This window comes from Piliocolobus tephrosceles, chromosome 6 (assembly GCF_002776525.5).
Source record: "Piliocolobus tephrosceles isolate RC106 chromosome 6, ASM277652v3, whole genome shotgun sequence".
Taxonomy (NCBI): domain Eukaryota; kingdom Metazoa; phylum Chordata; class Mammalia; order Primates; family Cercopithecidae; genus Piliocolobus; species Piliocolobus tephrosceles.
The window spans coordinates 35,419,568-35,443,970 of record NC_045439.1 but is presented as its reverse complement, the minus strand read 5'-3'; the positions used below and the strand labels follow the sequence as shown (position 1 = coordinate 35,443,970).

Genomic DNA, 24,403 nt, shown 5'->3' with positions numbered 1-24,403 from the left:
CCAGCTAACAGGCTCTATCCTTAAGATAGATCTCTTACTCTCTCTCTTCTCCTTTCACATAGCACAAATTCTGGTCAGTTGACTTGAGTGCAAATGGATTACTTTACCTGGATACAGAAATTTGTCAACCTCCCAACTATAAAAATATGAAAGCAGCCTATAATATTTACATTTCTTTAATATACCATTTCAAAACTGCAGATTTATGTTACGGTTATTTCAGTATATGTCCTGTCCCTGTTAATGTGTGGGTTTTATAATAGGGAGATTTCATATCTTCTTTGTTTCATCTGTGCTGCCTGCCATAGAGTCTTGTACATGGTAAATACTGAATAACTATCAAATGAATGAGTAGTTATTAAGACCAAGAGGCTTTTCAGAGAAAACTTTACCAACTTCTCTAGGACTAGGACCCCAGATCTGTGCTCAAAGCTCATAGATTGGAGCTGTATCTTAACTAGGTGAGAGGCAGGATAAAGTAGTATATTAGAACCCATTTTAGAGATATGACTTTATACAAAAAATATCTAGTTAAAAATAAATACAATATAGAGACCTTTTATATAGTTTTAGCCTCCCTTGGCTAATAGTGATGTAATCCTTCAACAGAAAAAAAAACATGAGCAAAGATATGAAAAACCAACTTGAAAGAGAAAAACAAAACACATGAAAACCAGAAATGATATTTATTCATCTAGAACTTAGAGGAGAAGGTTGGATTGAGGAATTTACCAAAATATTATAGCAGTAATGAGCTAATTCCTAACTCAGTTATGATTGAGAATTTATAATTTATCTCTAATATTAACATGTGTTGAAGTATTCATATTAAACTAGTTTTTAAGAACTTTCACTTAGTAACTGTAGAAGTTATCCGTTCTCTTATTTTCCTTTAAAAATTTATATTTTTTTTTTGTATTTAGGATCATTTTACTTCTCCAGATGAATATGATGACCCTGCTGTGCTGTATGAAGCCATAGTATCTCATGAGAAAAACCTCGTAATAGCCCATGAAGGGGACCCTGCGTGGCGGAGTGCAGTACTTGCCAACTCTCCCTCTTTGCTTGCTCTGCGGCATGTCATGGATGACGGCACCAATGAGTATAAAATCATCATGCTCAACAGACGCTACCTGAGCTTCAGGGTCATTAAAGTAAGTGTTTGAGGTATTTATTTGTGTCCAAAAATTAAAAGTTGAATAACTTGATTTAAACATTTATTTTATTTTTTATTTTTATTTTTTTTAAGACAGTGTCTCACTTTGTGGCCCAGGCTGGAATGCAGTGGCATGATCATGACTAACTGCAGGCTCTTGACCTCCCTCGGCTCAGGTGATCCTCCACCTCAGCCTATCGAGAAGCTGGGACTACAGGCATGTACCACCATGTCCAGCTAATTTTTGTGTTTTTTGTAGAGATGGGGTTTTGCCATGTTGCCCAGGCTGGTCTCACACTTCTGGGCTCAAGTGATCCACCTGACTCAGCCTCCCAAAGCTGTACAATTACAGGTGTGAGCCACCGCTCCCAGCCTTTATGTAAACTTTTAAAAAGTGATTTAAAGTTTTTTCACAGAAAAAAAAAATGTAATGACCATATTACATTAGTCTTTCTTGTTTATGAGCACTTGATTTGACTTATTTTTTTCAGTACTTTATTTTTTCCTCTGAAAGTTTCTCATGTGCCATAAAGCCTTAACATTTTTGGTTATTTCAGTTTTGACAGTCTTTTATCCATTAAATGGCAGGTCTTGTATCTTTTATATATGCAATTTGAGCAGCATTTCTTTTTAAAAAGTCAGCACCCTATTGCTAATGTAATATGATTCCTAGGTTGCAAAATGATAGCATACCATGTACTTAATAGAGATCAGAAGTTAAATAGTTCATTCTAACTTTTCCTTGTTTGTTTTTTTAAACATCTCAGGGCTTTAAGACATTTAATTTCTGAAATTTTGATAGTTTATAGTTATTTATTTTTTTAATTTACATTAATCAACCCACAAATGTCATAAACATTGTTTCAACTCTAAATATTTATCTCTCATTTCTATAAAAGATATCTGTTGTCCTATTTATCAGTGCTCTGCCAATTTAAAAAACTAAATTGACTTCATTTTACTTGATACTTTAAAGGCAGAGCATGAAGAAAGAGCTCTGTAGATACTTATTATTTAGCAATCTGCTAATGACAAAGGGAAATTGATTACCTCCTATTTAAACGTGACCTACTTATATTTGTTCCCTGCTTTTCACAACTGGTTATCATAATGTCTTTTGTATTCCTCCCATTTTTGCTCTTCTGTTTCTGTGAATTTTATTCTTGGCCCCTTAACCTAATTCCCTTGTGTTCTGGTTTTCAGGTGAATAAGGAATGTGTCCGAGGTCTTTGGGCAGGGCAACAGCAGGAGCTTGTTTTTCTACGTAACCGTAACCCAGAGAGAGGTAGCATCCAAAATGCAAAGCAAGCCCTGAGAAACATGATAAACTCATCCTGTGATCAACCTATTGGCTACCCAATCTTTGTCTCACCCCTGACAACTTCTTACTCTGATAGCCACGAACAGCTTAAAGACATTCTTGGGGGTCCTATCAGCTTGGGAAATATCAGGAGCTTCATAGTGTCAACCTGGCACAGGTGAGCCAAGGGGTTGCATTATGCAGTGCTGGTGTATTCCTGACCCTGTTAATCTAGGCAGTGTGCATCACCTGGGAAGCTTGTAGAAGAAAGGACAAATGCCATGGTATAATATGAACCCATTATTTCTGAACTTCAAGAAGTAGAATCTGAGCATTCTTACCTTCAAAATCTTATTAAGTAAATATGATGTATAACTGTGGTTTAAAAACCATTGCTCTATTACTTGGTAGAATCTTGGAAAATTCCCTTTATTTGTTTAATTTTTTTTAACTTTCTATTGTATATTACCACTATTAGAATATTTGGATATTTGTTCTATACAAATGGGAAATTAAGAGAAAAACATAGCATGCAAGTTGATTACTTTTTCTGATTTACCGTTCTGTTCCAACACTAGGGGGGGCACTCTGTACACATTGAGACTTGATGGCAATGCAGAGATACTACTGCCTTTTTAACAATACATTCTCACTCAGATCTGAAATCTACAGTGTTTTCAGATATTCACATGATGTTTTTTCTCTTTTTTTTGTCTAGTAAATTATGATGTCTGGTGTAGGAACATCATAGTTTATATGATGAAGAAATATTGCAGAACATAAGCGTTGTTCAGATTCTTAAATATAGCTTAAGAAAACTAAATCTGGCAATTAAATTAGCAAACTCTCAAATGTTCAACCTCTGCCCAAACAGAAGGCACAATATAAGCCAGGGGAGTGTTCAAAGAAATTTTCTTTCCAAAAAAGATCCAATATGCTGGAATTACCTTAAAGAGATTCTTTCCCCCTAAGACAAATGCCATAGAGATGGAGTGCCCAATTGTCCTTGTTTGCTTAGTCACTCTCCATTTTTTAAAAATAGGAAAAAATGATTTCAGCACCTCTCTTCAAGTGCAGTATATTAACAGTGTAAATGAATTAGGTTTTCAGGGGTTACATACTTCAGAGTCACTGAACAGACACTGGCACTGGTAAGAATTCTGTTTCCAGGCCTGGGGTGGCGCGGTGGCTCACGCCTGTAATCCCAGCACTTTGGGAGACTGAGGCGGGCAGATCACAAGGTCAAGAGATCGAGACCATCCTGGCTAACATGATGAAACACCGTCTCTATTAAAAATACAAAAATTAGCTGGGCATGGTAGCGGGCACCTCTAGTCCCAGCTACTCAGGAGGCTGAGGCAGGAGAATCGTTTGAACCGGGAGGTGGAGGTTGCAGTGAGCTGAGATTGCACCACTGCACTCCAGCCTGGTGACAGAGCAAGACTCTGCCCCCCCCCACCCAAAAAAAAAAATTCCATTTTCAGCTATGATCTTAATGGTACAACTGAGTTATATACAGTTCTTTATTATGGTGCAGGACAGATAATAGAGTTTATAAAAGATTTGAGGCAGTGAATATGATGGGTGTAGTTCTTAATTAAGCCATTCTTTGAAAACGTAATGAGTTTTTTTGTTCCTAATATTGATTGCACCATAAAGACTTTAAAAGGTGAACATTAGTAGCATTAGCAGTTCAGAATAGCTGGAAAAAGAATAAAATACCCATTTTGAAGTGATATTGGGATAATGCTTCCTACTTTGGTATTTGTTCCTAGGCTTAGGAAAGGTTGCGGAGCTGGATGTAACAGTGGTGGCAATATTGAAGATTCTGATACTGGAGGCGGGACTTCCTGCACTGGTAACAATGCAACTACTGCCAATGATCCCCACAGCAACGTGTCCCAGGGAAGCACTGGAAATCCTGGGCAGGGATCAGGAACTGGACTCCACCCACCTGTCATATCTTATCCTCCAACACTAGGTAATATGAAACAAATTTATATGTCTAATGTTAGCTTCTTAGCCATAGAGGCTGATTAGTATATATATGTGATCTACTTGGAAATTCAAAAATAGAATTTTTTTTTTGAAACGGAGTCTTGCTTTGGTGCCCAGCTGGAGTGCAGTGGCACAATCTCGGCTTGCTGCAAGCTCTGCCTCCTAGGTTCACGCCATTCTCCTGCCTCAGCCTCCCGAGTAGCTTGAACTACAGGCGTCTGCTACCACGCCCAGCTAATTTTTTGAATTTTAATAGAGACAGGGTTTCACCATGTTAGCCAGGATGGTCTCGATCTCCTGACCTCGTGATCCGCCCGCTTCGGCCTCCCAAAGTGCTGGGATTACAGGCATAAGCCATCATGCCCAGCCCAGAAATAGAATTTTTTTATTCCAAGTTGTACATTATTCCATTTGTTCATACTATTTTATATATATAAAAATATATATTTATTTGTATATGTACTTTTAAAACTTGGTAATTCAATGTAAACATTTTAGTATATTAAGGATTCTTTGAAAATATAATTTTTATTTTTATTTTTATTATTTTTTATTTTTTGAGACGGAGTCTCAGTCTGTTGCCCAGGCTGGAGTGCAGTGGTACAATCTCGGCTCACTGCAGGCTCCGCCTCCTGGGTTCACACCATTCTCCTGCCTCAGCCTCCTGAGTAGCTGGGCCTGCAGGTGCATGCCAGGCCTACATGTGCATGCCACCATGCCCAGCTAATTTTTTTTTTTTTTTGTATTTTTAGTAGAGACGGGGTTTCAACATGTTAGCCAGAATGGTCTCGGTCTCCTGACCTTGTGATCTGCCCGCCTTAGCCTCCCAAAGTACTGAGATTACAGGCATGAGCCACCACGCCCAGCTGAAAATATAATTTTTAAAAGCTAACAATATTTAACTATTATAATTAACTTCTCCCCTGTTGGACAATGACTTGGTTTTTCTTCTAACATAATGTTGTAATAATCTTTGTATATAAGTCTTTGTGATCATTTATTGTTTTCATAGGTCAGAGACTTTAAAAATGAAATCACTAGGCCAAAGCTTATGAGAATAAGACTCTTGATATATAATGCCAAAAATCTTTCCAGAAAGGTTTTGTTTTGTTTTTAACCATATGGAGACAGTTGAGACCTTATTCCTTCTGCACACCGGGTGGACTGTAGATCTCATGTCAAAGGGCAATTAATAAAAGCATACTTTGAGGGCCTAGGGACAGGGACAGTTTTCTTAATTAGCACATAAAAAGTACTAATGACAAAATAAATGATTAGTAAGTTTGAAGATTGTCAATTCCTGCCTTTGCTCTTGCTTTCTCCAGGCTTGCTCCAGGGTGGCGGAGAAGGGGTGGTCTTTAATTTTATTCTTTTAATTTGCATTACTCTGATACCTAAGAATGGAAGTTTTTAATGAATTTATCAGCAGCTCCTCTTTCTAAAGTGCCTAGTTACATCTTTTGCCTATTTTTCTATTTGGTTACCTTTTTCTTATTGATTTGTGTTTTATATTCTGGATTTGAGCTCTTTCAGTTTTCTGTACCACAAATATCTTTTCCCATGCTGTCCCTTGTCTTTTCATTCTCCTACTGTGAAGAGTTACTTGCCTTCTTCTCATAAGAAGTCCTTAATTTTAGTGAAAACAACTTACTAATCATTTATTTTGTCATTAGTACTTTTTATGTCCTAATTAAGAAAATTTTCCCTGTCCCTAGGCCCTCAAAGTATGCTTTTATTAATTTCCCTTTGACATGAGATCTGTAATACACCTGGTGTGCAGAAGGAATAAGGTCTCAACTGTCTCCCTATGGCTGGGCAGTTGATCCAGCCAGATGGAGAAGTTGATCCTCTCCCCGACTGCCCCCCTGACTGCTTCACATGAATCAGATAAAGTTCTAAGACATTTACTTAAATTTAAAGACATTTATTAAATTTAAATATATATTCCAATGGGATTCAAGTGAAGGGACCTGTTAGATCAACATTTTGGATGTTCGTTTTTTGCTTCTGAGTGAAAACCTAAAACTTTCAGTGTTCTTTAAATGTACTTTTTGTTCTTACCTTGATGAGCTCTTAACTATATTTGCAATGTAATTAATTTTACATTACTCTTATGAGTCAAGAAAAAGACAAGTCTGAAGAATCATATCAAGCCACTTGAAAAAGGCAGAAGAACCTGCTTTTCAGTGCCACTGATCATTCCTATTTAGTAGTGCATGGTATTCACTGTCTCTCTATAGGCAGTGTAGCTTTTCCTTGGTAGAAGTTGAAAGGGCAGTAATACTATACTTTGAAAAATAGTAGTTATAGAGCTTGCCACATAGTAGGGCCTTAATAAATATTTCTTTTTTAACTGGCAAAAATTATATATATTTATGGTATACAACATCATGTTTTGATATGTGAATATATTGTGAAATGATTAAATTAAGCTAGTTAACATATCCATCACTTCATATACTTATTTCTTTGTGGTAAGAACATTTTAGAGCTACTCAGCAATTTTGAAGCATACAACACATTATTATTAACTCTAGTCCCCGGGCTGTACAGTAGACCTCCAGAGCTTGTTCCTCTTGACTTACTGGAATTTTGATCCTTTGATCAACACCTCCTCTTCCCCAGCCCCTAGCAACCACCATTCTGCTCTCTGCTTCTGTGAGTTTGGGTTTTTCAGATTCCACAAGTGAGATAATGCAGTATTTCTTAGTAAATCCTTCTGACCTTCTCATTTCTGTGAGATATTTCATTTCTGATATATTATGGAAGTATTCTTGTTCTTTTAAAATATTTCTGTGAAACATATTTTAGGATTTATTCCAACCTTAAGTCCTGATATTTGCTGTAAAATAATTAATTATTAATTATGTCTTTCGTATGCCCCAGAATTTGAACTTTAAAAAACTTCAGCAAATAAAAAAAAATATATTACAAAAACCACAGAAGAAAACAGATCTCAGATACATATTTCTTTTCTTAACTTTAAAAGTTTTAGGCATAAACATTAAATTCTATCAATTCACCAATTAATTGCTTAGGGGAGAAAGTCTTAGAAGCTGCAAAAAAGTATTGTGTCTGAGTCATTCTACTCTGAGTGAGCGCTGCTGTTTCTCTTCCTAGGCACTAGCCACAGCTCTCACTCTGTGCAATCGGGCCTGGTCAGGCAGTCTCCTGCCCGGGCCTCAGTAGCCAGCCAGTCTTCCTACTGCTACAGCAGCCGGCATTCATCCCTCCGGATGTCCACCACTGGGTTTGTGCCTTGTCGGCGCTCTTCCACTAGTCAGATATCGCTTCGAAACTTGCCATCATCCATCCAATCCCGACTGTCGATGGTGAACCAAATGGAACCCTCAGGTCAGAGTGGCCTGGCCTGTGTGCAGCACGGCCTCCCTTCCTCCAGCAGCTCCAGCCAAAGCATCCCAGCCTGCAAACATCACACTCTCGTGGGCTTTCTTGCAACAGAGGGAGGTCAGAGCAGTGCCACTGATGCACAGCCAGGCAACACCTTAAGTCCTGCCAATAATTCACACGCCAGAAAGGGAGAAGTGATTTACAGAGTCCAAGTAAGTAAGCCCAGGGGTGGTCTTGTGCTGTTTTTGTTGCTTATTTGTTTTTATTTCTTATTTGTTGAATGAAGGACTCTTGTGAAAACACACCTTATCTCACTTTGTCTCAAGACTAGAATATTTTTGAATGTTGGGGAAAAATTGCTTCAAACTTAAAAGCTGAAAGCAAATGGTTTTTGTGGTGGTGATACATGTTCCTTGTTCAGCCATTGTCACATGGCCATTGCAGTGAGGTCTACCAGAGACTGAAAAGAATTCAAAAGGTAGCTCTTAAGATTTTTTTTTTTTATTTCATTATAGGAATTTAAAAAATAACTTGAGACACAGAGTCCTGTGAAAAACATTTTGTTTGAGATTATGTAATTTTTCATCATCAAGAAAAAAAAGAATTGGAAATGTTTTTATTTACCATGTAGATTGTAGATCCCAGTCAAATTCTGGAAGGGATCAACCTATCTAAAAGGAAAGAGCTACAGTGGCCTGATGAAGGACTTCGGTTAAAAGCTGGGAGAAATAGCTGGAAAGACTGGAGTCCGCAGGAGGGCATGGAAGGCCATGTAAGTTCTTTTACAAGCTAGCAGTCTCGGACTCTGCCTTTTTTGAAGTCCGTCTCACTTGGATGCATAGTTCTAGCTGATTTATACTTATGTATGATTTTCAGACAAAATTGCTACTACTAATCCTAGGTGGGGGTAAGAGTTGGTGAGTATATTCCAGGTCTCCAGCACTAACTTCTTGTTTTATTCTAAATCATTAGGTGATTCACCGATGGGTGCCTTGCAGCAGAGATCCAGGTACTAGATCCCACATCGACAAGGCAGTACTTCTGGTCCAGATTGATGATAAATATGTGACTGTAATTGAAACTGGGGTACTAGAACTTGGGGCTGAAGTGTGAGCCAGTGTTTTATAAAGACATTTCTTTTTCCCTCTCAATTCCAAGGCATTGGAAAAAGAGAGGAGCGAGCAGAAGATGCCTGCAAGTATCACTTTGATCCTATGTGGGAGAGACTGAAAACAGAATGAGCTTGGTTAAGCGCCTCTTCTTTGCCCCTCACCCTGACTCCTGTCACTCTCTCCATCCCCAAATAAAGCTGAAATATTTTTTTAAGTTAGCTGCCGAGAAAACATTTTGCATGAAGGATAAAGTTCTGTTAAAATACATCCTTAAAAAAAGTTTTTCCTACGCATTGCCTATGCTTTAAATCAACAAACTCTTCATTTCTAAACTATGATCTCATATTTTTCTAATTTCTTTGCCAAAAATAATTGCCATGTTTTGTCATAGAACATGAAATTCATTTACCTTAATTTTTAAAAACAGACCAGTGTAGAAATGTTCCGTTTGACCTATAGCAGTATAAAAGTTTAATGTACAGTGAAAGAGACTATGAACAGACATAGATTTATCTTAATTCCTTGAGCGCTAAAAACTTTAATGAAAAAACTGCACTAATTTTTTACAGCAATGCACTAAAGTCTGAGATTTCTCAGAACATTTATTTATATATAAAAATAAAATACCATTATTTAAATTGCCTTTGGGATTAGCCCCTTCCCTTTCCTTATAAACATAGGTAGCAGGAACTGTGCTGCCCATTTTTCTGTTAGTAGTGTGTGCTTCATGCCAGGACATTGCATATTTTCTTTAAAGTGAATATGGAATCTCAAGATATACATAGCTTCATCATTGACATTGCCCAGAGCCAATAGTCAGCGGATCGGTCATGTGAACACCACTGCCAGCTCCTGTGTCTACATCTCAGAGGAGCCCATGTGCTCTGCTTCTCTCCACCAGGGCAAGCTCTGCTGGGCGTGCTTCTGGGAAGAAAACACTTTTATTTAAGAAGCAGATGAATGTCCAGGAATTTAAAGAAAGGCTCGATTGCCTTTTATTTATGAGTTTCTAGCTCTTGAAGTTATTCACATGCAGTTCAGTTAATCAAGTAAAATTTTTTTCAAATAAAATTATCCAAATGGTGCAGTTATTGTTATTAAATCCTTCTTTAATAATTTTGCTTTTTATTTTTCCCCTCTTCTTTCTCTGTTACTTGAATTTTATTTCTTGTAATTTATAGTGTGTAGCTGTAAATTGAAATATTTATAACTGTGAAATTGACTTAATTCATATGTTGTGTCATAACTTAAATTTTATTTTGTTTTTAAAGTGTATATTCAGGGAAATATATTACTCATATTTACAATTGGGCAATATGGGAACTTCAATTTAGATTTAATTTGGCACTTCTAGCATTTTTTTAAATCCTTGATTAAAATTTTCCCTTTTGGTGTGAAATTCCAAAGAAAATTGTACATCTCCTCTGAGCATTTAGGAGCAGCCATCTTTCTACCCCTTGTGAACAGAACATTGAAAGAAACAGGTAAAATTAATTTTAATGACACATTTTGTTTAATCCAGTATAGTCAAAGTATTACTATTTCATCATAGGTCATTAGCCATATTTCAAGTACTCAGTAGCTACATGTAAGTAGTGGTTACTCTATTAGACAGTACAGATTTAAAGTATCTTTTGTGGAGGTGACAGAAGAGAGAAGCTGTTTTTCCTACTAATTCTGATGTAGATCTCACATTATAGCATAACATTACAGTAGAAGGAATGAAAACTAAGAAAGTAAATAGTGAACATACAAATCTTACTGCATTTCCACTTTAAAACCTATTTATTTTCCTTTTTCTAATTTTAACTTCTGTGGTCATCCAGAACCTAATGTGCCTTGTGTTGACATTTCCATAGACTTCACACTTCACAAAATTTACTGTTTAAAAATACTTGCGAAATGATTTACTGAACCTTTATACAAAGGTGCCCTTTCTAAATTGACCATTTAAAAATGTATTTTTCTGATACTGTCATTATATTCTGCATTTGCCTCATTTTGGCAGATCTACAGTATGCCATCAAAGTTTAGTGTTGTTTTTGGTTTTGGAAGGTTTTTTTCTGAAACTGAATTTATAATCTATTTCTCTATATACATATATTTTTAAAATCTTCTGAAAGGAACTATGTTCCCTGCTGCTTGTTCCCTTTCTGAAGTGAATAGGATCTTTTCATGGTCATTCCCTAGATAAGAGATAAGTAGAGCCTTTTCAATCTTAGATGGAAGATAATTCATTTTCCCACACAGAAAAAAAATCTGACCTTTACATGATTTAATCAGAAGGGCTAGAATGTTTTAATTTCTAGCCCCTCCTCCAAAAAAAAATTTAAGCACATCACATACTCTGAAAAGTCAGATTTCAAATGCAAGACTAGATTTTATATGGAACATATATGTTGGGTTTTGATTTTGGTTAACAATTGATACATATTTTTCTCAAAACAAGTTGAATTTTGTTAACATATAATTCTTTAGTGAGTTTATAAATTAGGAACCTGAGAGAAGCCCTGTTGTTTTTCTTAAGAGTCTAAAACCGACAATCTTTTAAAAATCGTAATACTTTTCTAGTAATTGCATCGGGGAAATGGTTTTAATGGAAGAAAGATTCATTTCTTAAGAATAATTTCATCTAAATTATTATATGGAAATAAACATACTTGCGTTAACTAAATTGATCGTAAATTCTTGTTCCTGCCTCACCCCTCACCCCCCAGAGAATAGTAAGTGACTCGTTTAGATTCTCTGCTTAACTCTTTTCAGTTATGTCCAAGACTTCAGCAAACATTAATGTCTTTAGCTTATAAATTGCCAATGCTTTGATTTCCATAATTTGAAAGTTAAAAGATGTAACTAAAATACTAGCTTTTTTATTCATTTCCTTTTAATGGAATTGTACGATTGAAATCTTTGTTTTATCTTGTGTAATTCTTCTCCCACCTCCTCTTTTGAGAGAAAGGTAATCATGGAATGAGTTATAAATTGTTGCCTTTTTTTCCTTTATTTCTTTCATTCAGTGGCAAAAAAACATTTTTTAACTCCTAACTAAGCTTTTAGTTAATCTTCCAACTTATACCTTGGTATGAACTTTCTTTTTCACCAGTTTCAACACTGGATAAAACTTTAATGTTGACTTTTGGTAAAGAACTTTAATTTTTCCAAGAATCTAGATTAACATAAGATGTTGATATTTAAGGAACTTGGAGGAGTAAGTGGTGAGGCTGTATGTATATTTTTTAAGAGATTACCTTTTAGGAAATGGGTGGACAAACTTAACCAGTGTTCTGCCTTCTTTGACTTTGTTACTGGAGGATGATAATCTATTTCTATTAGATTTGAAGTATTTTGGAAAATATTTCAAGTATATCTGAAATACTTCTAATTATTAAAACAGAAGTAGTCAGACAATATTTGTATCCTAAGTGAGATGTGGAAAATTACTCTGTATACTAAATATCAGGCAATGAAAATATAAGTTTTTGTGTAGGAAACCCATTAAGAAGATGTGTTTTTCTTTCTGAATGAGTTTATTTTTCGATCACATACCAAAATATGAAACTCAGCCTCACATTTTTCAGCAAGGTTAGCTTAGCCTTGATAAATTCCTCTGTGCTTCTGAGTAGCATCCTTCTGCCTCTGCTTAGCAGCTCTGCATTTGGTGGATTGCTGTTGTGAGTCATTCATCCAGCACTGGGCCTTTTAAGCTGAAGATTCACCCAGTGTCTAAAAATGTCCTTTTCGTATAGCTAGCTTTCAAGCATCTTTCCGCCTAAATAAATATGTGACTTGAGAAAAAGGTAATAATGATTTTGTCAGAATTCTTTGAACTTGTATTTACTAGCTACTTAACTATAAACTGCTGTCCAGATTGTTAATTTCATGTATATTTATTTTAATTAATTTTTCATGAATATGGACAAAGCCTTTTCTGGGGTGTGTGTTTGTTTTTTTTAAGTCCTCATTATTCATTTGTATTCTTTTTCTGTGTAATGTAATCATATAAAGTTACTTTGGAAACAGACCCAGTTAATTTTCTCTTTTGATAGGATACATGGTTTAGATAAGGTATAAAATGTCCCTTTTTATTCTAGAGGCTTTTCCTTTAATTCAAAGATTAGTGGAGAGAATAACGTCAGTCAAGCCTTATGTGGTACATGGAACTTGCTAATGGACTTTAGACATTCTCTTTCAGTCTTACGTGAATATTGCTTTATTGGTGTTGAGGAAGAAGAAAATTACATACTACCATGCATTGGGACAGCATAATTCTAATATTGCATTGAATGTGGCTTTTTAAAAATAAGTATTAAAAAGCCAATCCTTTTCTTCATTTATCTTTTTTTTCTTAATTTGGTTGATGTGCACCCAGTCCGTCTTATTTTTACTTGTTAAATGTCTAGGAAGAATTGCAATTGGAAAGGAATTAATTATTATACAAATAAATCAGGTAGGATATGAGTGGAGTAAGTGCTTGAAACAGAAGTATATTTTCTTCTTTGAATCACCTCACCAGAGTCATCTGTCAAGAATTATGTATAACAATTTATCTTTATTGCCTACAAGCCACATACTCTTTCCGAATTAAGATAAATAACTTCTATTTGTGAGTTGAACTTCATTATCTGCCATTTTGTGGAATCAGCCTCACATTGTTTGGTGGAACTAGAGCTGATCGTCACCACAAAGTTATATGACAACTCTGTTCTAAGACTTATACCTATTATATAGGGTTACACCTTTTTTCTTATGCCTCAGCTCTGTACCTGACAATTTATGATTCAGTGGAGCCAAGCTAGAAAGGAACAAAGGTCATCTAACACTGTGATGGGGATGAATTCCTGGGTGTTACCTGCACAATGAGGTGGTGCCCCGGAATTCAGAGCAGAGTAGTAATAGAGCATAAGATGGCTGCTCCAGATGACTCTTGGGTTTAGTGTACTTGTGATTGAACAAGACTTTTTATATATGAAGCTTGATTCTACAACCAAAATAATAGAAATGGGTGGGGGGATCATGTCTGCTTATGCTTTTTAAAAGCTTGTAGTTTAAGTAAAAGTAAAATGTAAAAACTGATTAACCCTATACAAGTCTGGCAATGAGCTCAGCATGAGGAAATGGAAGGAGGAATATTGAAAATGATTCTAGGAAAGTGAATGTAAGAAAGGAAAATGGGTTTTCCTTTTCTGATCATGGCCTCTGGAAAGTTCATGGCCTTTACCAGCATTCAGTATAAACCAGAGATAAGGACATATGTACTTACGTGTGTCTGTGAGTGTGTGTGTGTCTGAGTGTTATTCTGAACAGCTTGTAAATATTGTAGTTGTTTAAAATGGAAAATAAAGGCTGAGTTTTTTTGGCAAATATATTGCATCAAAAATACAGTATTGACAGTGGATAAAACACTGAGGAAATAAATTTTTTTTCATTTTGCCTTCTGTCCATTTTTTGTCAAATTGAGAAAAATTAGAATACACTATATTAAGTTCTGTATGGCATGTTCACACCTGGTTCTGAAATAATTTTAAACAAGCTTTGGCCTGTAAACACGTGCTTCAGCTTATGATAGATCAAAAGCATACATCATACTTCATGTTAAAAGATAGTCTGTTTCACACTTTTCTTAGTACAGGGTTGTAGTTTGTATCTTCTGAATTTATATGGATGTTACATATTAACAATATTAGATGGAACATGTAGGATAAAAATGTGTGTGTTCAATCACAGACTAAATTACAATACAAAATGGAAAGAACATTTGGATCATGGTCTTCAAAATCAGGCAGGTACAAACTTGTTGGTATATTTGCAATGTGTAATAACCCAGTGATTTCACATATAATACTTAAAGAAAATGCAAGCTAATTTAAAATGAGAATAGACATATTCTTGATTAAATCACTTATAATCCTTTAATGCATCATTTTAACTATTAGTAAGAACCAGAACCAGCAGGATACAGATTATATGCCTTTTGCATCAGAGTCCAAATAATTAGGTATCTTTCTTCTAGGGTCACAGTGGCATAAAACACAACTTTCCAGAGAAGCATTCCCTGGATAAGTTGCATTCATTGTAAAGCCAGAGATTCAAAGGGCTATTGACATGAAATTTAGCTCCCATAAAACTTCTTCCTTATTCTTTTTTTTTTTTCTTTTTAAATCCAGATCCTACACAACCTTATTCTTAAAGTGCAGTTTATGTAAGATTTTTCCTCCTAAAGGATCCAAGAATGTTTTGCTGAACTGTAGCCAATGAATCTTGCCATGTTAGGTGTGTTTTCCCCTGGGGTAGAGTGAACAGCAACACTTGGTGAAGTTAAGGGCATGACAGAATGGTGGCTTCCTGGGTATTTAATCAGCACTTACATAAAATATTCTCAGTCTGGGCAATAGAGACCCCTTTTCTACAGAGAAATTTGAAAATTAGCCGAGCACGGTCGTGTGTGCCTGTAGTCCCAGGTACTTGGGAGGCTGAGGTGGGAAGATCACTCCGCCAGGAGGCGAAGGTTGCAGTGAGCTGAGATCAAGCCACTGCACTCCAGCCTGGGTGACAAAGCGAGATGCTGTCTCAAAAAAAAAAAAAAAAAAAAAAAATTCCTCCTCCATATGTGCTTATCCAAGCGACTGAATATAATTAAGCTTCATCCTTGGGAAAATGTAATTTAGTGCAAGAGGATCCCTAGGTTGCTTTGCAATTTCTCAAGATAAGCATTAACAGCAAATAACGAGATGAATCTACCTTGTCTGTGAAACTTTTAAAGATTCCGTTCAGTTTCAGTGCCTAGTGAACCATGCCAAAAGGGAGACGTCATCTTTTAGTCCGAGGTTCCTTTTTTCTTCTGAGAGCACTGTTTATGGATGCAGAAGCAACTGGCCTATATAAAAATACTACACTTCTCTGGCCTCATCTTAAAGCAAATATTCTTGACCTGTCTTTGTCATATAAAGTCGGCATCCCAGGGTAGCACTGAACTTAACCAGATACCCAATAGTGTCTCTGTGTGTTTGTAATAGAGTTGACCCTTGAACAACGCAGAGATTAGGGGTGCCAACACCTGGCACAGTTGAAAATCCGCGTATAACTTTTGACTTCTGGAAAGAGACTTTATTTCAGTGAACAGTTTGCAAACTGGGGAGATGCAGCGTTTGGTGTAAAATGGAGGTACGTCCCAGAGAACAAAGGGAAGACTGGGGTGTTTTTTTTTTTTTTATTTTTATTTTTTGAGACGGAGTTTCACTATTGTTGCCCAGGCTGGGGTGCAATGGCACGATCTCAGCTCACCACAACCTCTGCCTCCCAGATTCAAGCGATTCTCCTGCCTCAACCTCCCGAGTAGCTGGGATTACAGGCATGCACCACCACGCCTGGCTAATTTTTGTATTTTTATTACAAACGGGGTTTCTCCATGTTGGTCAGGCTGATCTCGAATTCCCCACCTCAGGTGATCTGCCCAGGCAGTCTCCCAAACTGCTGGGATTACAGGCATGAGCCCTGCGCCAGGCCCAAGACTGAGGTTTTATAGCAAAAGTTCCTACCCAAGGTTCCCAATCAGGTCCTTTTATGCAAATGAAGAATTGAAACTTGCTCAGTTCCGACTGGTCAATACAGTGGAGCCTTGATTGGTTGGCTCAGGTGAGCTCTGATAGTTCCAAAGATAAAAAGGTATGGGTTGTCAGGGAACTTAGAGTTTCTGTGTGATCCCAGTCAGCAAATGGCTGCTTGGCTCCATTTTAAATCCAGGGCCAATTAGCCACTTGGGATTCATCTGGAAGAATTAGCTCTTTCAGTTTCACACTATTAATAGCCTACTGTTGATTGAAACTCTTACCAATAAACAGTTGATTGATTGTATGTTATATGTATTATATACTGTATTCTTACAATAATGTAAGCTAGAGAAAAGAAAATGTTAATCATAATATATTTACTATTCAGTAAGTGGAAGTGGATCATCATAAAAGTCTTCATCCTCATCGCCTTCACATTGAATAGGCTGAGGAGAAAGAGGAAGAGTTGGTCTTACTGTCAAGTATGGCAGAGACGGAAGAAAATTCACATGTAAGTTGCCCCATGCAGTTCAAACCTGTGTTTTTTAAAGCGTCGGCTGTACTGCTAATGAGTTTACTCAATAATGCATCACACACCACTTCTCAGTTGTATACCAATTAATAATACAAAATTCCACAAATGTTGCAGTGGTAACTCTACAGTGTAGTACAAATGTCTAAGGTGCACCTTTGTTTAGAGAAAAATTTGTCTAGCTTGTAAATTTGAGAGACTCCTTTTCTACATTTGCACTATGAAACAGCATTTATTTAAGCAGTGAATTCTATAATGTTAATTTAATTGGGTTGTTAACAATTTCAAGAAAGCAAAAACTTAAAGTTTCTGGAACAGAAAATTAGCTCACTGAAAAATGAAACTGAGCTTTCAGGATTGGATTATTCATGTTACTTCAGCTCTGTGTATCTGTAATTTTCTCAGCTCCAACCTCTGTGTGCCCGCTTCCTTTTCAGGTGAGAGACAGTTGCCTGTAGTTCTGGGCTGCATTCCACACACATCATCATCCAGAAAGGAAAAAACTACTTCCAGTTACCTTTCTTGAAAGGAAAAACTTCTCCAAAGCTACAGGGTGTTTCTTCTTGCGTCTCGTCAATATAACATTTGACATATACAAGATCCTTAATTTGTTCCTATGCCCTGGTTTTCTAAGCCAATCACTGGCAAGAGAAATAGACTTGCCATGATTGGCTCTGACAAATTACGCAGTTTTACCGCTGCTTTTGCACAATTATTACAAATGTTAATACACTTAATAAAAGGGAAGGTGATATGTTAGTAGTATGATAAAAATAATTTTGACCTCCTTGATTATCTAAGACAGCCTTGAACACTCCCAGAGGACTATAAACTATGCTGTGAGAGTCACTGTTACAAGAATATGTCCATCTCATTTTCATTTTCAAATTTATTGACATAAAGTAACTCAGTATTTCTGTAACAGCTATAGATATGTCCCCTTTTTCATTCCTGATACTGCTTATTTTTGCCTTCTCAAAGAACCAATTTTTGGTTATGTTGATCATTTTTGGTTTTGTTTGTTTTACTTTATTCATTTTTGCATTTATAATTATTCCTTCTGTTTTCTTATTTAGTTATTTTTCTAGCTTCTCGAGATGGACACTCAGTTCTTTGGTTTTCAGCTTTTGTTCTTTTCTATTGTATACATTTTAAGGTTATAAATTTCTCTTTAAGCGTTGGCTTTAGCTGCATTAGACAAGTTTTGATATGTCTTTTTTTAAACTAATCAGTTCAACTATTATTTAATTTCCATTATGAATTCTTCTTTGACCCATGGATTAATTAGACTCATGTTTGTTAGTTGCCAAATATTGGATGATTTTCTAGAGATTATTTTCTAGTTATTACTTAACTGTAGTCAGATAAACTGTATGATATTAATTCTTTGGAACTTGCTAGCCTTGCTTTTTGGCTCAGTATGTTGTCAATTTTAGTAAATGTTGCAATTGGCAATTGAGGAAAAATGCATGTTCTGCAATGATAGCCTTATATATTTTTTATATATATATCAATTCAGTTTTGTTATGTTATTCAGATGCTGCATATTATAGACTTTTTGGGAAAAGTCTATAGTTCTACATTTGTTACTCATCAATTTATGATTTATATATTTGAGACTGTGTTATTAGATACATATAAATTTGGAAGTTTTTTTTATAGAGTGTCCCCTTTAATATGAAATGCCCTCTTCTCCTCTAGTAATACTTCTTGCCCTAAAGTTAGTTTGTCTGGTGTTAGTATAGCTATATCAGGTTTATATAGGATAGCTTTGTCATTTTACTTTCAACTTCTGTAGCTTTATATGTAAGGTATGCCTTTTTTGTTTGTTTGTTTTTGAGACGGAGTCTTGCTCTGTCGCCCAGGCTGGAGTGCAGTGGCACAATCTCGGCTCACTGCAAAGCTCCACCTCCCGGGTTCACACCATTCTCCTGCCTCAGACTCCTGAGTAGCTGGGACTACAGGCGCCCGCTAATTTTTGGTATTTTTAGTAGAGAGGGGCTTTCCCCATGTTAGCCAGGATGGTCTTGATCTCCTGACCTCATGATCCACCTGTCTTGGCTTCCCAAAGTGCTGGGATTACAGGCATGAGCCACTGCGCCCGGTATAAACCACCATATAGTTAGGATTTTTGATCTTGTTGACAATCTTTTTTTTTTTTTTCCCCCTTGGCTCACTGCAGTCTCTGCCTCCGGTGTTCAAGCAATTCTCCTGACTCAGTCTCCTGAGTAGCTGGGATTACAGGTGCGCACCACCACACCCGGCTAATTTTTGTATTTTTAATAGAGACAGGGTTTCACCATGTTGGCCAGGCTGGTCTTGAACTCCTGACCCCAGGTGATCCACCTGCCTTGGCCTCCCAAAGTGCTGGGATTACAGGCATCAGCCACCTGCCGGCCAATCTTTGTCTTTTAAATGGAGTATTTAGTTCATTTATATTTAAGATAATTATTGATATTTTTAGCTTAAATTTACCATCTTACTGTATCCTGTTTGTCCCATTTTTGTGTGCATATCTCTCATCACATTTTTGGAATAAATCATTTGCTTTAGTATGTCCCTCCCTTTGCATATTACTTGTACATATTTTTACTGTTCTTTTAGTAGTCATCAAAATTACAACTTGTCTACTGAGTACTTTAACACTTCCTGAACTATGTAAGAGCCTTTGAACCTTTAACTACATTACTCCCTTTCCATCTTTTGTACTGTTTTGTCTTGCATTTGTAACTCTGTATATTTTAAACTTTAAATATATTATTTAATATATATTTATATTTGCCCACGTATTTATTTATTTGTTATTTATTTTTTTTGAGACTGAGTTTTGCTCTTGTTGCCCAGGCTGGAGTGCAGTGGCATGATCTCAGCTCAGTGCAACCTCCACCTCCTGGATTCAAGTGATTCACCTGCCTCAGCCTCCCGAGTAGCTGGGATTACAAGCACACCACCACACCCAGGTAAATTTTGTATTTTTAAGAGAGTCGGGGTTTCACCATGTTGGCCAGGCTGGTCTCGAACTCCTGACCTCAGGTGTTCCGCCCGCCTCAGTCTCCCAAAGTGCTGGGATTGTAGGCATGAGCCACTGCGCCCAGCCTATTCTTCCCATTGTTATTTAACCCTTTCTGTACCTTTGTGGTTTCTTTGGAATTATATTTCTTCTACCTGAAGAACTCCCTTTACCATTTCTTGGTCTGCTGGTGACAAATTCCTTGTGTTTTTCTTTTTCTTACTGTGAAAATGTCTTTTTGTTTTCATTTTTGAAGGTTTTTGTGAGATACAGAGATTTGGCTTGGCAGTTATTTTCTTTCTGCAGTTCAAAGGAATCATTCCATTGTCTTCTACCTTTCATGGTTTTTTTAGTCTTGTTGCTCCTTTAAGGGCAATGTATTTTTAATCCTCCAATTATTTTTGTCTTTGATTTTTAATAGCTTTCCATATAGTGCCTGTGTGTAGATTTCTTTGTATTTATCTTGCCAGAGCTTTTTTAATTATCTCTTGAATCTTGGCCATTATCTCTTCAAATATTCCTTCTGCCATATTATTTTTCTCTCCTCCTCTCACACCACATTTAAACACATATATTACACCTTTTAACCATGTCCCTTATCTCATGTTGTTTTCTGAATTTCCTATCTTTTGTCTTTCCATATTTAGTTTAAATATTTTATTCTACATATCCTCCAGTTTTTATTTTTCTTTCATCATCTATATCTAATATTCTGCTAAACTGATCTATTGAGTTGTTAATTTTAATTTGTGTATGTTTCAGTTCCAGATTTTGCATTTGATTCTTTAATATATTTTCAGTTACCTGCTGATATTCTTGCTCACTATTTAATTTATTAAACATACTAACTACAGTTAAAGCTCATACGTGATAATTCCAACATCTGGGTCTCCTGTGATTCTGCTTCTGTTATCTGTTTTTTTTTCCCCTCTTGGTTCTGTTTTGTCTTTTGTTTGCTTGTGTATTTCTGATTGAATGCCAGACGCTGTATATGAAAATCTGTACATAATTGAGGCTGTATATGTTATAATCTTCCTCAAGATTATCTACTCTTACTTCTGACAAACAAGGTAGGAAATAAGGGAATGAGCTGTTTGGAAGACGGTCTTCAGCCTTCTGAGAACTGATCTGTTTCACCTTTACTCCTAGGCTGTAGCCCTTTAGATATCCAAACTTTAAGACTGGGTTTCATCTTTGGCAGGTCCTGAATTGTAATTACAAACACCCCAGCCTTGTGAGAGTCCAAAATCACTGCTCAGCTTCTCAGCCCCTGCTTTCAAATTGGCAGATGTGGCACTGAAACCATCCCCAAGAAAACTTTATAAAATTGATTAAGGGAGAAAATAAAATTCAACTAGGTTTGCAGTACAATCAGCAGTAATCATTAAGCCAACTTGCCCTTTGGCCCACTTTCTTGTAGCTAGTCAGTGCTTAGTACCCCAGGATAATGTAGGCCTTGTCACAAGACTTTCTTCTATAGATAAAATCTAAGAATTTCTCCTTTAGGTTTTGCATACCAAGGAAACTGCCGACACCAGCTGGTCTGAAGGGCCCAGGAAGAAGCTGACTCATGGAAGAATAGTTTGCCTATTCTATGATTTCATCTCTTTACCAGGACCAATCAACAGCCCCAATTTTCCAGCCTGTTGTCCTCCACCGTCCCCTTAAAAACACTTGCCCAGAACCTCTCAAGGAAACAGATTCACGGCTTGAGAACTCCCCACCATTTTCTCATCCAGTGGCCTTGGATTATTAAACTCCAATGTTGCTGCAGTCCCTGTTGTCAGTGTAATATTGATCTGTTGTTGCCCCACAGACATACAAACCTGACAGTTCTGTTACAACACCAAATACCACTCTTCTCTCTCTGGGCTTCCCTTCTTTCTGGGTTCTTGGCCCCTAAAGTGTTAGTTACTGTGGTAGCACTCCAATCCCTTCAAGTATATTTTTATGCTTTGTACAGCTTTCCTCATTATTTTTGATTGAAGCATTGATCTGAAACAAGCTAACCTTTTGTCAAGTCTTTTCTTGATGTCAATTGGCATCCTCACCCATCTATTATAACATCTAATTACTTAAGCTTTGATTTGCCTTTGCCTTGACTTTACTTGCTATATTCTTTCATTTCAGGTTCAGCCATGCCTCAGTTGCTAACTAGCCTACAGATTGTACCCAGCCACTATTGGAGGGTTAGAGTAGTGAGAGGAGTGCACAGGGTTTTGTAGTACAAACCAATCCACTAGAATAATAGGAGCTGAGGGAAAACAAGATCAGTGGCCTCAGAAGTGGGTGTGGGCATCACAGCTATCTGAAGTTTGTGTCCTATCCAGCCCAAAATGTATCATAGAGGTAGGCCAGGCACCTCAGGTAAAGCAGAGATGTCTAGACCAGTGAGACACACACAGGATCTGACCAACATTTTGTACTCTTGCAGGCTCTGGTTAGATGACAGAGTCACATTACTTGGGATTTCGAAATCAGTGTTTTTTGTTACAGTACAGTGAGTTTTTTCCTGTTCACATGTCTGGGCAGTGACTTTCCTGGCCTAAGGTCTTCTTTTTTTTTTTTTTTTGGAGACAGAGTCTATCTCGGCTCACTGCAACCTCCGCCTCCCAGGCTCAAGCAATTCTTCTGCCTCAGCCTCGTGAGTAGTTGGGATTACAGGTGTGTGCCACTACGCCTGGCAATTGTTTTTGTATTTTTAGTAGAGACGGGGTTTCACTGTGTTCGCCAGGATGGTCTTTTACAGGTGCGTGCCACTATGCCTGGCAATTGTTTTTGTATTTTTAGTAGAGACAGGGTTTCACTGTGTTAGCCAGGATGGTCTCGATCTCCTGACCTCGTGATCCGCCCACCTCAGCCTCCCAAAGTGCTGGGATTACAGGTGTGAGCCACCAGGCCCAGCCTGGCCTAAGGTCTTACTGACTCTCCTCCATTTCAGACATGACCCCCTGGGGAGTTATAGCTGCAGCAATAGCAGAGAGAGGATTTAGCCAATGCAGGGTGCTTTTCCAGCCCTAGCTTAACCTTTCCATTCATTCTAAATGAAATAAAATCTCCACTGGTAACCAAAGGACTGAAATAGGTTTCAGGTAAGAAGGGAGTGAAATTTGTGTTTTTCCTGAGTTTGGTGGGATGAGTGTTTGGAAAAGTTAAATGGTTTAGCTACTGAAAACCACCCAGTCCACAGGCATATAATTCATTTTGTGTGACCTTAGACTTTTTCTTGGAAGATTTGGGGCCAGAAAATAGGAAGCCAAAAATAGCTTCACTGGGATCAAATATTTTCCTTTCTGGAAACCAGAAAAATATTCAGTTCTGTAAGTTCCAACATGTTCCTCATTAACATTGCTGTTTCTCTACCTATATTAAGTCACCCCCTTGAAATTCAGGTCACAAAAGCAACCTACAGATAGTGTGGGTCATGGATGAGAGGGCCGACGGAAAAAATGATGGCAGCCAGGCACAGTGGCTCACTCACGTCTGTATTCCCAGCACTCTGGGAGGCCAAGGCGAGCAGATCACTAGAAGTCGGGAGTTCAACACCAGCCTGACCAACATGGTGAAACCCAATCTCTACTAAAAATACAAAAATTAGCCAGGCATGGTGGCACAAGCCTGTAATCCCAGCTATTTGGAAGGCTGAGGCAGGAAAATCGCTTGAACCTGGGAGGCGGAGGTTGCAGTGAGCTGAGATTGTGCCATTGCGCTCCAGCCTGGGTGACAGAAGCAAAACTCCGTCTCAAAAGAAAAAAGGGGTGGTTCCAAGATGGCCGAATAAGAACAGCTGCAGGCTACAGCTCCCAGCGTGAACGACACAGAACATAGGTGATTTCTGCATTTCCAACTGAGGTACCAGGTTCATATCACTGGGGCGTGTTGGACAGTGGGTGCAGGACAGTGGGTGCAGCCCACCAAGCGAGAGCTGAAGCAGGGCAAGGCATCGCGTCACCTGGGAAGCAAAGGGGTAAGGGAATTCCCTTTACTAACCAAGGGAAACCGTGACACACAGCACCTGAAAAATCGGGTCACTCCCACCCTAATACTGTGCTTTTCCAAGGGTCTTAGCAAACAGCACACCAGGAGATTATATCCTGCGCCTAGCTTGGAGGGTCCCACGCCTACGAAGCCTCCCTCATTGCTAGCACAGCAGTCTGAGATCTAACTGCAAGGTGGCAGTGAGGCTGGGGGAGGGGCGCCCACCGTTGCTGAGGCTTGAGTAGGTAAACAAAGCAGCCCAGAAGCTCGAACTGGTTGGAACCCACTGCAGCTCAAGGAGGCCTGCCTGCCTCTATAGACTCCATCTCTGGGGACAGGGCATAGCCAAACAAAAGGCAGCAGAAGGCTCTGCAGATTTAAATGTTCCTGACAGCTTTGAAGAGAGTAGTGGTTCTCCC

General features: G+C 37.7%; 1 protein-coding gene across 8 annotated transcripts in view; it reads left to right on the top strand.

Annotated features, from left to right (window-relative positions):
- The window catches only part of PCNX1 (pecanex 1), a 215,261-nt gene extending 192,742 nt beyond the window's left edge, over window positions 1-22,519 (top strand). For 4 of the 8 annotated variants that reach the window (XM_023182929.2, XM_023182971.2, XM_023182937.2 and 1 more), the window contains 6 exons: window positions 924-1,154; window positions 2,360-2,634; window positions 4,232-4,437; window positions 7,575-8,017; window positions 8,437-8,577; window positions 8,778-14,348. In XM_023182929.2, coding sequence (XP_023038697.1) covers window positions 924-1,154; window positions 2,360-2,634; window positions 4,232-4,437; window positions 7,575-8,017; window positions 8,437-8,577; window positions 8,778-8,918 — 1,437 coding nt within the window. In that variant the 3' untranslated portion in view covers window positions 8,919-14,348. Of the gene's footprint in view, window positions 1-923; window positions 1,155-2,359; window positions 2,635-4,231; window positions 4,438-7,574; window positions 8,018-8,436; window positions 8,578-8,777; window positions 14,349-16,852; window positions 16,976-17,433; window positions 18,310-21,512 lie in introns of those variants that run through there. The other 4 variants (XR_002724629.3, XR_002724630.2, XM_023182956.2 and 1 more) reach the window with 4 other exon arrangements.
- Window positions 22,520-24,403: the final 1,884 nt, after the last annotated feature.